Here is a 14,320-nt window from a genome sequence, read left to right on the forward strand (position 1 = left end):
GCCTGTTCTGTAACAAACAAGGACCATGTAATCTGAAAACCAAGCAATAATTTAATCTAGAAGGATTAAGACTCTCGCTTCAATTTAAAAAAGGGATATTGTATTTCAGAAACCAAAACTGCTGAGAGGTGCTGAATTAAAGATAGTCACTTTAATTGGTGAAACATATAAACTTTATTGAAAGTTGAATTGAAATGCAATTGCTGAAAATTACATGTGTAAAAATTGCAAAATATCACAGCTACAGGTAAAAATGTGCCAACAAATACAAAAATAAATGGAAAAAACTAATAATTATTCTATACACTTTGTTGGATTAATTATATCTTTTGCAATGTAATAAATACAAGATATGCAAAAAAGCTTCAGTCACACGCAAAACCAGTTTAACTGAAGTTACAGTAGTTTTGTGCAAATACAATTCATCCTTTTTAATTTAAAGATATTCTCCCCCTCCCAAAAAACCCACAAACTAAAGTGGTTAAAGTTAGTATCAAAATGACAAATTTGGCACGCTTTCAAGTCAAACAAATAAATTCCTGAATTCACTCTTCATTTATATGAAGAACATTGCTTGAAAAATTCAGCAAGTAATTGTCTAAAAATTTGTTATATTTTTCAATTTATGAGGTAAGTTATTTTGCTAATGATCTGACGTTTAAAATTACATCATAGGTTGTAGCAAATCACAGTAAAGTCATTGTTATCAAACAAATAAAATTGTTCCCTTTTTTCTGAATAGCAATTCTTTAATTGAATTCTTTATGTGCAAATACTGTTAGAATTCCAAATGGGAACACAAAGTATAACTTAAATTAATCCTCGAGTCAAGTAGACCAGAGAATGTAAGCTAATTCAAGTTGCTGTGTTCCCTTTCAAAGAATGTATGTTCCATAACTTCAGCGACCAGTACAAGACACTCTCCCAACAATAATGATGCAAGCACACTGTTAAGGCCTGCTAATAGTTTATCAAAACACCTGCTTAGCATTCAGATTTTTTTTTTTGTAATACTCCTGTTACTTTGATACTAAATCCCTTTCACCAACACCATTTTTAATAGAATGCTCATAAGGTCAAAATTAACAGGAGGCCCAGGAACCCAAAGCATCTTAATCTAAGTGACTGCCTCAGCATTTAACTAAAGGATCCAATTATTTCAATGGCATTTTTAAATTCAAATATCTCAGATCCCAATCCAGTTAAATGTCAGAAATACCAACTAACTACAGTATCATACCAAATATATGTGATTTTACTTAGGTTGTTATTGTGCTTAGTAAAACCATTGTATTATACCAAAACATGTGTCAATACACTTTCTTTTCTATTAACTCCCCTCTGATCTTCCAAGAAATAAATTCCTTTAGTTCTCAAATGGGTTCAAGTGAGATTTTAAATAATTTATGACTTTATACCATATATCTGTTGGCATTTTGGTATGAATGAAGGCAATCACACAACTAACTTTGAAATATGGGCCTCTCACATTCTGGACTGAAATTACAAATATGCCACTGTAATCTATACTGCGAGTATGATTTGACCTGACAGAACATGCACAACTTGTTGCTTTTTGTTGCTAAAAGTGATTTACATTGTAGATTCACTTGCAAATAGTGAATTAATAAGCCATAAGTTAGGTAGCTTACAATAAACTTTTAGCAGTGCAAGAAATGACACCTTGCATAATATTCTTTTTTTTACATTTTGTTTCATCCAGAGTAATATAGCAGCAAAACAGCTGTCAAAATCAGTTACAGCCCAAACTAATATCAATAAGATGGATATAATCCTTGCTGTTCCCATGGGCAGAAAATGAAATGTGGTGAAAGGGCTAAGGCCATCTGGATGCCACACTGGACCAATTTCACAGTATTTTTTTCTAAAATTGCTATACAAATAGAATGGCTGGTTATGTCATATATTGACTATCTTCCTGCCTCGATAATCAATCACAGAAGTCACTGATGTTAAACTAACATTTTAATGCAGCCTAAAATACTTAATTCCATCTTAGTGATATTAAAGCAGCTTAACTTATTCATTAGTTTATGATGGACGACATTTGCAATACCCTGTAAGATCATAGTTTTTTTTTACATATGAACATAAACTGGCCATATGTCACCATTTTGGGTGGGCCCAAGTTTAGTTTTTGTTTATATATTACAACATGGTAATGATCTATCTTTAACAGACTTTACTACAGTGCAAGATGCCAATTAAAGCAAAGTTAACCCCCAAGTCAAGGCTGAGCAGTTAGCTTTAGAGTGGCTCACTATTGAGTTTTAACACAGCTTCAGTTAGAAAGCATTCCAAAGCTTTTAAAATATTTAGGCACTGTTACTTTTATCTCAGATATAAATTTGTTTTAAAAAAGTTCATGTCGCCCATCACAACTCTATGTTGGGACACACAAAAACTATTTATTTGCATCCCAGCATCTTAACATTACTTGTGAGGTTATACTGGTAAACAAACACTCAAACCTATCAGGATATCACACAGCACAGCTGTAAAGACTAACTTTAGGGGAAGGCTTCAAAGCATTTCTATAGTTTCCTACTTCTTTCAAATATAGCTATGAATTGCTTTGTCAGCTAAATGTGCTTAAACTGCTATTTACTCATTAGACTCGTAAAGTTGCTGAAAAAAATGCTCCTTCTGCTTAGTTTTCCATTTGTTTAAATTCAGTTACACCACCCCATATATATTTAGTAATAAAGCTAAAAGCTTTCTTCATCATCACTAGTACAGTGAAACATTCCAAGTACCTGAGGTACTGACGGTGATCAGCATGTTACCATTCTCATCAGTTAAAATTTACTCTTGTCCAGAGATAAGTGGAACAAAATATTTTTTTTTAATTATTGAAATGTTAAGTTTCACCCAAGTAGAATAATAGGACAACCATCCTCAGAATGCTGTGCAGTACTGCAACTTATCACGTGAAAGAAGATTTTCTAGCAATATTATTTAGCATATGAAAATCTTCTAGAATAAAAGGAGTCAGTTGTAAATTTCAGGGTACCAGATTACTGAATTTTTGGTATCAAATTACTGGTTTCACACCCTAAAGTGTCACGATAAATTTTGTGACATGATTATTCGAATGGATCAATAAAATACTGAAGGAGCTATTTAGTTTGGTTATATCACCACCTGGCTTTACCATCATCAATGTGATAAAGCAAAGTTCAAAAGTGTTCAAACTGGAGGATAATCAACGATATTTAGTGACCTCCAGTACGTCAAAGTAAATGGCAGCATTAGTATAAACTGATAGCCATTCCCCTTGAATGCATCTACTGGTTAATTTAGCCTTGCGTACCATATACTGTTCTTCATGCATAAAGGCAAGTCAAATGCATAACTAAGTGGTACAAGAACCCAAGAACACCACCAAGAGACAAGTGCACAGTGAATTAAGGAAAACCAAATCTTTCCTTTTATACATCCAAATGGATAGATGAAATGTAACGTTATTTATTACTTGCATGGCAAATTTTACAGGACAGGAAAAACTCGCTGTTCAAATAGATAGGTTTTTGTCTTTATAATTCTTGGGCCCTTGCGTTACTTTAAAATGCAAGTACATTTAATTATTCCTTGGCTGAGCAATGTATCAGCGCTTTTTCTTCAGTTTTTCATTCCTGGATTATTTCAACAGCTATCCATAATTACTTCACAGTGCTGGCATTGCTTTATATTTATCATCTTATTTTCTAGTAATAAAAGACAGCTGTTTGATTTGGGATACAAAAACAAAAGGTAATTCTGTCTTCTTCTGTAGTTCTAATAAAAATGTAGATGAGTACGACTAGGCCAAGTCCTAGATGAATAAAACCATTGCTGCAGAAACAGAAGCACACTGTGGAGAACGTTATTTACCTGTTGAGTACCTTTAGTACTCATGTGCATTATCTAATGTGTCACACAGCAATGCTACTAGCTTCATCTAGAATAGACTAGGACTTATTTTGAGGAATACCAAAACTGTGGGAACCACAAGGATACACAGGAATTGTATAGCCCACTTTTACACAGGCCAAAAAGTACAAAGTGCAGCAAAAAAAAAGTTCGTTATTCACGTTTTCCAAAAGTAGTGAAAATGTGGAACCAGTAAACAAATTAACCTGAACACATCATCTTTCACTACAGAGGCTGTCAATTCCACTCTCCACAATATTATTTGCTTGCAGAGAATAGGATAGGAACGTACATTTCAGTTTATTTTGCAAAAAGTTGCTATTCCACCAATCCAACTGATCAGCAGCGCCTGATTTCACTTAGTGTCATTTTATTTTTCTGTATATGGAAGATTCACAACAGGATCTATTGTATCCTTACTTTCACTGCTTTGCAGATTAATGCAGCATAAATATGTACAGCAAAATTACTACAAGAACATTACAGTTCTCCTTTATTTTTATAACTTGCAGGCATCTTAATAGTTAGGAACAGTTTTACAGTTGTGAATAAAAAAGCAGCAATAAGGTGTAACTGATATAAACATTGTAAAATTTAAGTGGGTTCCTATGCAGTATTAAAAACTGAATCATGACCTGCACAATAAGGCTTTCCCCCTCCCATTCATTTCACCAAAGGTCAAATAACATTTGGCCATGCAATACTGTGTGTGTGATGAGTGGGTGATCAGGGAGTACTTTTTAAAACTAAACACACACAGAACTTTTAATTTAAAAAGTCATCTCAAATGTACCTTTCATTATCTAACTACATTACAGTACACAGATCTGCGATCTGTGGTGTAGGATTTGTACTCAGTACTAGAAGTGAATCTAAACACATAATCAGTGATTGATTGAATGGCTTATTGGCTATTGTTAGTCAAGTTACAAATCAGACACCACAGCTGTGTACCTACTTATAACATTGCCAATGCTTCTACAAACAAATCTCAGGCAGAGGATCTTGATAACGAGATTGCAGAGACCAATTCCATGGAACAACTCTACTAATCTCAGCATTCACATCTCTACAGGATGAAGTAAATCAACCATTACTCGAATTGTAGAAACATTTAAAAAATATAAACTCCAGGCCTCCAGACACAATGAATAAAAAACATTGATTAAATCTAGATTGGCGCTGGTTAGGTGGAATTAGCAACTTTTAAAACAAAAATACAAGATGTGTGTTGATTTCAAACAAATTTTGTTGTAGTGAGTGTTCCTCTGTAGTGAACTTGAGCAGGTATATTTGCTTAACATTCCAGCTTGAAGTCATGTAACTTGAGTTTCTTTTGAGACCGGCCATGTCTACTCAGGGCCCTGGAATATTTATAAAGTGACAAGCTTGATGAGTAAAAGTGAACTGCAAATTGCCTTGGTTCAGACTCAGTCAGCAAAAAAAGTACGTTTTATGTAACTGCTCTCCTACTGCAGATTGCCTGTGACTGTGGTCAGCTAAGTCAACAGTGGGAAATTATTAAAATTCCATTTGTTATTATAGTTATCAACATTTGTAAATTTGCACAGGCTTTTTACTTTAATTTTTTTTAAAGTCACTTATTGAGACATATATTGATGCACAAGAAAAAAGTGCTGTATTGTCACCAGTTCCAATTCAGCTTCAGGCAATTTGTTATCCCACTCTAATACAAAATATAACAGACCATGAACTTAAATAGGTCTTAAGTTATGGCTCAAAGAGATCTTGACACTCTTGTTTTTCAATTTCTGTGTTGTACTTCTCAATCTCTTTGTTGACTTCTGATAGATAGTCTTCTATGAATGTGTCCATCACTGATTATAATTTATAGATGTAAGGGAAGTTAACCATTCTCCATATGATGTTTCTACAACTTGCATTGCAATCAATATTCGCTTGTCCATGAATCTCTAATGTCTCCCTCTAATATAAACAGTTTTAGATGCAATATATCCTATCGGTGCATATTTTACCTCTGCTATAATGAACAGATGTCTAACCTTTGTTAAGCACTAATAGGCTTACTCAGAACCCTGCATTATAACACTCTACATTACCTATCTTATCGGCAATGTTAGGTGAGCCCGCTAAGACAGGTCAAAGAGAACCATCCACATATTTGATCAATAGATAGCCTTGCATGAGTAGAACAGCCTCACACTTTCGTGACATGGAGTAACAAAAGGAAATATATTCTACCATCCAATCTGTTAACCATTATTTAACAATTAGTTTACTGACAGAAAACAAATGGTTGTTTGGTAGGACAGAACTTGAGTATTGCTGAAAATAGAGACATGTCGTTGAAGCTTTTCGTCTTGCACTCATCAGGACAATCCGCAAGAATACCAATGTAAGGGAAAACAACAACTTTATACTGTATAAGAGAATGCTGATTGTTTGGCATGTGAACTCTGACTGGTAGAGGCGTTGCCATGGAGAATGCACCAGTTTACGGTGACTGACAGTTAACTGCCAAGCTTTGTTTGAAATTTAAACCAAGCAGCTTGATGCTGATTGGTGAATGCATTGCCCTGAGTAATAAACCAGCAAATGGCTGTCACTTATTTTGTTTAGATGAAACAGGCACAATGTTTGTACATGTTCTGTCTGCAAAGAACAGGGCCCTCTGTATTAATATATGTAGCTTCCAGTACAAGCAAATGCACCACACTGCGAATTGTCAGCATAATTCTGGGCACACTGAGGATTATTTAGCAAACGTTGTCCAATTGTGGAATCACATCTAATGTTGGGCACTGTGTTTTGAGTTTTGTAAGCACGGGATGGTTGGGTACGGGTGGTACCTTGCCGTTACGAACAGTGGAAAGGACATGTTATTTGATACGATCCGCCAGTCTTTGGGATGTACGGCCGATACACCTAGCATCAAACTGGCATTGAAATGCATGGAACACATTACTCATTTGTGGGATAGGCAGTTTGTCTTTTTGGCTTGACGGCAGCATCCCGTTAGTGGTGACCACACATGTTGCTACTGCAGAGAAGCAGTGTGAAATATCTAGCTTCACCTGTTGCTCCAATGTTTGGGATACATTACCCTTCCAGGGTAATTTGAAGTAGACTGGGCACTTTTCAGGGCTGAAAATTACAGCCTCAGGCTCTTTCATAAGTTTATGCAATATACAGCGAGAAATGATCTGATCAGGGTAGCCACTGTCACGCAGGATGTCTTTGATTCGCCCTATTTCAGCATCAAGCTTGCATGGTGAGCAAATAGCTTGGGCCCTATTTACAAGGTTGCCAATAAGGCCCATCTTATAGCACGTAGAACTGTAAGAAGCCCAACGCGTGTATTGACCAGTGAAGGTAGGTTTGCGGTAGACTGCGGTAGAGAACCCCTTAACAGATCTCTCAACTAGTACGTCAAGGAAAGGGAGCTCATTTGACTGCTCCATTTCAAAGGTGAATTTCAGCGCAGGATGGAGCCCATTAAGATGTGCAAGAAAATTATTGCATGCAGCTGCGGATTCAAATATAGCAAACGCATCATCTATATATTGGAAATATGCAAGAGGTAGGAGGTTAGGTGTCATTCCATCAATGACACGTTTCTCATGGAGCCCAACAAAGAAGCTTGCAAGAGCTGGGCCTAGAAAGGATCCCATGGCAACACCATCTATTTTGGCATACATGGTGTCATTAAAATTGAACTCAACTATGCGAGTTGTCGAGTTCCTAAGTTCAACGGTGGCGGGTCTAGAATAGGCCAGCAATGTCAAATGAGCACATGGACACGGCACTCCTATCGATATGCAAGTCCTGTATGGTCTTCACAAATGTGAAGGAATCCTTCCCTTCTATGTGGAGAACTTGCTCAAAACTGGTTGTAACAATTCGCCCAACCATTTGGCCAATTCATGTTGTGCAGAACTGATCATAGATAAGATAGGGTGTAGAGGGACATCACTTTTGTGCTTCATGGGCAGCCCGTACATATGCGGACGCAGACAGCCGTGAGGACGAACCCTGCCATATATATCACACGGCAGCTCATTGCTCTTACACAAGTCCCGCAAGCTTTTTTTTTAAAGCTTACTTTCGAGCAAGGTTGTCCGGTCATGTTGAGCTTCAGGTCCAATGGATATGAATATGTACACGTCATGAAGAATGGCATGCATTTTGTTGATATAGTCACACTGGTTAAGGATGAATTATTGTTATCCCTTTGTCAGGCTTACTGATGTGCATGTCCAAGTTGGTCTTAAGGCCTCAAAGCTATCATGTTGCATGTGGAAATCAGACATGTTGTTCGGAATCCCGCAATATGCGTGCGCTAAATCAGCTATGCGCGCTTTCAAGGATTCAGCATCATCAGGGGACGCTGGTGTGTGGCGGATATTTGGGAGTAGAGGAGTTCGAAGTCAGCAAATACCTCTTCCCACTTGATTTGGGATGAAGGCATACCAAAATTGAAACCATGCGCAAAAACAAACTCCTTATTTTCTGACTTTACATGATCTGAGAGATTTGTTACGTGTTTAGTGGTGTCGTTAAGTGCGTTGCCAAACCGCTTCCGCTTAAGTGAATTTACGGTGCTGTCATGTTTCAAACGGGTACTGTTTATGGTGCAGACATCTATTGAAGCAATATAGCGACATAAACGGATCAAATCAAAAAATGAAAGAAATTTGCGCACATTAAACCAAGCACAAATTTCATACAGTATAAAGCTGTTGTTTTCCCTTACATTGGTATTCTTGCAGATTGTCCTGATGAGTGCAAGACGAAAAGCTGCGACAACATGTCTCTATTTTCAGAAAAGAGATAATTGCTATATTTAGTAGAAACTTCTATTTTATGTAAAAAGTAGATATTTCCTTTCAACAAGAAAAAAAGAGGCAATAATAAAATTAAAAGACTACAAAAAGAGAGCACATTGTAAGAACAGAGCTCCTCAATGGCAGATTTAGTCATTATTTTTCCTCTCATGTCGGTCCACAGGAGGTTACTGTGCTTTACATTTATATTGGTGTTATATTTGACCCGGAGATGAATTTCTTGGCACGTATCTGCATTAAGACCGCCTATTTCCATTTCCATATCACCCGACTCAATCCTTGCCTCAGCTTACCTGCCGCTAAAGCCCTCATCCATGCCTTTGTTGCCTTTAGACTTGACTATTCCAATGCACAACTGACCGGCCTCCCTAATCTACCCTATCACAAACCTGAGATCATTCAAAACTCTGTTGCCCATGTCCTACTTCAACACCAAGACGCACTCACCCATCGCCCCATGCTCACTGGCCCCAAGCACTAACATAGAAAAAGGAACTTTAAATAGTCCTGAATATTGAACCAGAAGTTCGAGTCAGAAAGTTGCAAAAGAGATTTCAAAATATAAAGTATTTAAAGTGTCCATTTATGGACAACAATTCCAAATTACTAATTTTAAAGCACAAACTTGAAAGGATACATGGGTGATGGTCACTCTTTTCACCAAAGAAGTTAACAAACTGGTTCCCATTGTAAAACCAACCAGGTGGAGGTAGCTCTAAATGGCGTTTCATCTGTAGGGTTAAAGATCAAGAATTTTAAGAAGACACCCTTCACATGCTAAGCACAATAACATTAACATTTAATACTCTGATTCCAAACCTGCATGCGATTTCCATTAATGAACTTGACTACAGAATCCTTCATACTGAGGTCTAAAGATTTGTTGGAATTAAGACGAACAGACCATCCTTTGGAAAATACGGGCTAACAAATAAAAAACACATCACCTGCAGTCACTAGAGACCTACTTGGATTCTCAGTCACTTGGTTTGCAGATTCATGTATAGTGCAGATTTTTAACCAGAAGACCAGCTAACCAAAAGAAAACTATGAGAAGTACAGAAGTTTCTGACTGAAAATATTTCCTCAGTTAATGGAAGACAGAAAAATAGTTATTGTAACTTTAGTGGTTGAGAATTGAGAATACCGTGCTAATTAACTTGATAGCAACAGTGACAATTTTGATTATATTAAGTTTTTATATACAGAAACCTCAAAAGATTTGTAGAACCAAAACAAAAATCCATATAACACTGAAGTCAGCGACTGGATAGCAGACAGTGCTAAAAGCAATAACTGAGACGACTTCCAGGCCTGTGCCAGCACTTTGCTAGAACAATCCAAACCCAATCTCACTGAAGTCCTTTCTGTCAAAAATAAAATAAAAATGGAAGAGCACAGTCAATATATTATCTATCAAAATTAAATAAGTGACCAAATGTCAAAAAAAACAAGCAGCACGATGTCAATTGCAGACAGCAACTGTATATCAGCATACTGAGCCATCTGGTTGCTTCAATTTTCTTCTCTAACAAACTCATAGGGATCAATAACTTAGTTGAGTAGTTAGATTTTTACTTCAAATTATGATGTACATTTCTAAACACATCAGGAATCATCGCCACCTCCAAGAATTCCTGACTTGGACACATACTGTTGTTCCTTCATTGTTGCTGGGTCAGTATTTTGGAATACCCAACCTAACACTATTATGGGAGCACCATCACCACAAGGACTTTAGGGGTTCAAGCCCTATCGCCACCTTCTCGGAGCTAACGTCAGGTACAGAATACAATTGTAAAACCAGGCAAAATACAGAGTGCGCAGATATTAAAAAAAGGATACGAGAGTAAGAGAAAATTAATGCCCAATTAAGGAATTCCTCATGTTGCCGCTGCAAGTAGCTGTGCGGCAGCTGGCCCCGTCGCTGTATAGAAAGCACGGCATGAAAAACCGCGTGGGCTGCTTTCTGGCTCCGCAGGGGGTGGGGGGGGGGGGTGGGTTGCTCATTAAAAGGCACTTAGTGCCTGAATGAGGGACCTAGCATCGGGAAGGAGGGCGCCCAATGAGAGCCACCACCCTGCCCTTGCTACTGACCCGCATAAAGCCCCCTCCCCACAGGCGAACATTAATGATGGGAATATTACGAGAGACCACTGTCAAGAACAAAGTTAATTCTCACATGGATACGTATGGGTTAATAAAAGATAGCCAGCATGCATCTGTTGCAGGCAAATAGTGCATGATTAATCTGATTAAATTCTTTGATGAAGTAGCAGAAGGTTGAAGGAGGTAGTGCAGTAGATGTTGTGTATGTGGACTTGCAAAAGGCATTTGATAAAGTACCTCAAACCAGATTTATTTGGAAAATAGAAGCACACAGTATTAAAGGGGTGGTAGTAACGAGTACAAAATCGGCTAAGGAATAGAAGCTAAAAGGTAGTGATCGGGGTATGTTTTTCTGACTGGACAGAAGTGTGCAGCGAGTTCCCCCAGGGATTAGGACCATTTTTTTTTGTTAAATATAAACAAACAATCTGAACTTTGTATAGGGAATACAATTTTGAAGTTTACGGACAAAACTTGGCAATGTAGCAAATACAAAGAACAAAGAAAATTACAGCACAGGAACAGGCCCTTCGGCCCTCCAAGCCTGCGCCGATCCAGATCCTCTATCTAAACATGTCGCCTATTTTCTAAGGGTCTGTATCTCTTTGCTTCCTGCCCATTCATGTATCTGTCTAGATACATCTTAAAAGACGCTATCGTGCCCGCGTCTACCACCTTCGCTGGCAACGCGTTCCAGGCACCCACCACCCTCTGCGTAAAGAACTTTCCACGCATATCCCCCCTAAATTTTTCCCCTCTCACTTTGAACTCGTGACCCCTAGTAATTGAATCCCCCACTCTGGGAAAAAGCTTCTTGCTATCCACCCTGTCTATACCTCTCATGATTTTGTACATCTCAATCAGGTCCCCCCTCAACCTCCGTCTTTCTAATGAAAATAATCCTAATCTACTCAACCTCTCTTCATAGCTAGCGCCCTCCATACCAGGCAACATCCTGGTGAACCTCCTCTGCACCCTCTCCAAAGCATCTACATCCTTTTGGTAATGTGGCGACCAGAACTGCGCGCAGTATTCCAAATGTGGCCGAACCAAAGTCTTATACAACTGTAACATGACCTGCCAACCCTTGTACTCAATACCCCGTCCGATGAAGGAAAGCATGCCGTATGCCTTCTTGACCACTCTATTGACCTGCGTTGCCACCTTCAGGGAACAATGGACCTGAACACCCAAATCTCTCTGTACATCAATTTTCCCCAGGACTTTTCCATTTACTGTTTAGTTCACTCTTGAATTGGATCTTCCAAAATGCATCACCTCGCATTTGCCCTGATTGAACTCCATCTGCCATTTCTCTGCCCAACTCTCCAATCTATCTATATTCTGCTGTATTCTCTGACAGTCCCCTTCACTATCTGCTACTCCACCGATCTTAGCGTCGTCTGCAAACTTGCTAATCAGACCATCTATACTTTCCTCCAAATCATTTATGTATATCACAAACAACAGTGGTCCCAGCACGGATCCCTGTGGAACACCACTGGTCACACGTCTCCATTTTGAGAAACTCCCTTCCACTGCTACTGCTACTCTCTGTCTCCTGTTGCCCAGCCAGTTCTTTATCCATCTAGCTAGTACACCCTGGACCTCATGCGACTTCACTTTCTCCATCAGCCTACCATGGGGAACCTTATACATGGACTTCAGTAAGGCGTTTGATATGACATCTACAGCCCTTCCCTCATCTATCAACTTTGTCACTTCCTCAAGAATTCAAATAGTGAGCATGACAGGCAAAAGTGGAAGGCATAGAAATCAAGGGCAAGAAACAAATAGGGCCATAGTGCGAAATAATGCTAAGATGACTAAGAATGGTAAAAAGACAAGCCGAAAGGCATTGTGTTTCAATGCGCGGAGTATTCGCAATAAGGTAGGCGAATTAACCGCGCAAATAGATGTAAATGGATACGATATAGTTGCGATTACGGAGACATGGCTACAGAGTAACCAAGGATGGGAACTGAACATCTAAGTTATTCAATATTTAGGAAGGACAGGCAAAAATGGAAAGGAGGTGAAGTAGCGTTGTTAGTAAAGAGGAAATCAATACAATAGTGAGGGAGGATATTAGCTCAGAGAATCCTGATCTGGAATCTATATGGGTGGAGCTAAGAAACAATAAGGGGCAGAAAATGCCAGTGGGGGTTGTATATAGACCCCCAAACAGCAGTGGTGATGTAGAGGATGACCTTAAACAGGAAATTAGAGACTCATGCAGGGTGCAACTGTAATTATGGGTGACTTTAATCTACATATAGATTGGGCAAACCAAATTAGCAATAATATTGTAGAGGAGGAATTCCTGGAGTGCGTACGTGATGGTTTTTTGGACCAATACGTTGAGGAACCAACTAGAGAACAGGCCATCCTAGACAGGGTATTGTGTAATGAGAAAGTTTTAGTTAACAATCTTGTTGTGCGGGGTCCCTTGGGGAAGAGCGACCATAACATGACGGAATTCTTCATTAAGATGGCGAGTGAGAGTGTAGATTCCGAGACTAGGGTCCTTAATCTAAATAAAGGAAACTATGCGGTATGAGGTGCGAGTTGGCTATGATAGATTGGGGAACATTACTTAAAGGGTTGACAGTGGATAGGCAATAGCTAGCATTTAAAGAGTGCATGGATGAATTACAACAATTGTTCATTCTTGTCTGGCACAAAAATAAAACAGCAAGGGGTGGCTCAACCGTGGCTTACAAGAGAAATTAGGGATAGATCCAAGGAGGAGAAATATAAAATGGCCAGAACAAGCAGCAAACCTGAGGATTGGGAGCAGTTTAGAATTCAGCAAAGGAGGACAAAGGGATTGATTAAGAAGGGGAAAATAGAGTATGAGAGTAAGCTTGCAGAGAACATAAAAACTGACTGTAAAAGCTTCTATAGATATGTGAAGAGAAAAAGATTAGTGAAGACAAACGTGGGTCCCTTAGTCAGAAACAAGGGAATTTATAATGGGGAACAAAGAAATGGCAGACCAATTAAATACATACTTTGGTTCTGTCTTCACAAAGGAGGACACAAATTACTTCCCTGAAATGTTGGGGAACTCAGGGTCTAGTGAGGAGGAGGAACTGTATGAAATCAGTATTAGTAGGGAAATGGTGTTAGAGAAATTGATGGGATTGAAGGCCGATAAATCCCCAGGGCCTGATAATCTACATCCCAGAGTACTTAAGGAAGTGGCCCTAGAAATAGTAGACGCATTGCTGGTCATTTTTTCAAAATTCCATAGACTCTGGAACAGTTCCAACAGATTGGAGGGTAGCTAACATAACCCCACTATTTAAAAAAGGTGGTAGAGAGAGTAGAGGGAATTATACACCAGTTAGCCTGACATCAGTAGTAGGGAAAATACTAGAGTCCATTATAAAAGATGTAATAGCAGAGCACTAGGAAAACAATGACAGGATCGGACAAAGCTAACATGG

The 14,320-nt window shown here is 38.5% G+C and overlaps 1 protein-coding gene across 2 annotated transcripts in view; it reads right to left on the minus strand.

The window, feature by feature from the left end:
• Positions 1 to 218: 218 nt before the first annotated feature.
• The window catches only part of dnaaf9 (dynein axonemal assembly factor 9), a 265,646-nt gene continuing 251,544 nt past the window's right edge, over positions 219 to 14,320 (minus strand). For both annotated transcript variants that reach the window (XM_068028730.1, XM_068028729.1), the window contains 2 exons: positions 9,397 to 9,490; positions 219 to 5,771 (listed from right to left, as the gene is read on the minus strand). In XM_068028730.1, the coding sequence (XP_067884831.1) occupies positions 5,665 to 5,771; positions 9,397 to 9,490 (201 nt within the window). In that variant the 3' untranslated portion in view covers positions 219 to 5,664. The remainder of the gene's footprint in view (positions 5,772 to 9,396; positions 9,491 to 14,320) is intronic.

The sequence above is a fragment of the Heterodontus francisci genome, chromosome 1 (genome assembly GCF_036365525.1).
Source record: "Heterodontus francisci isolate sHetFra1 chromosome 1, sHetFra1.hap1, whole genome shotgun sequence".
Classification (NCBI taxonomy): Eukaryota; Metazoa; Chordata; class Chondrichthyes; order Heterodontiformes; family Heterodontidae; genus Heterodontus; species Heterodontus francisci.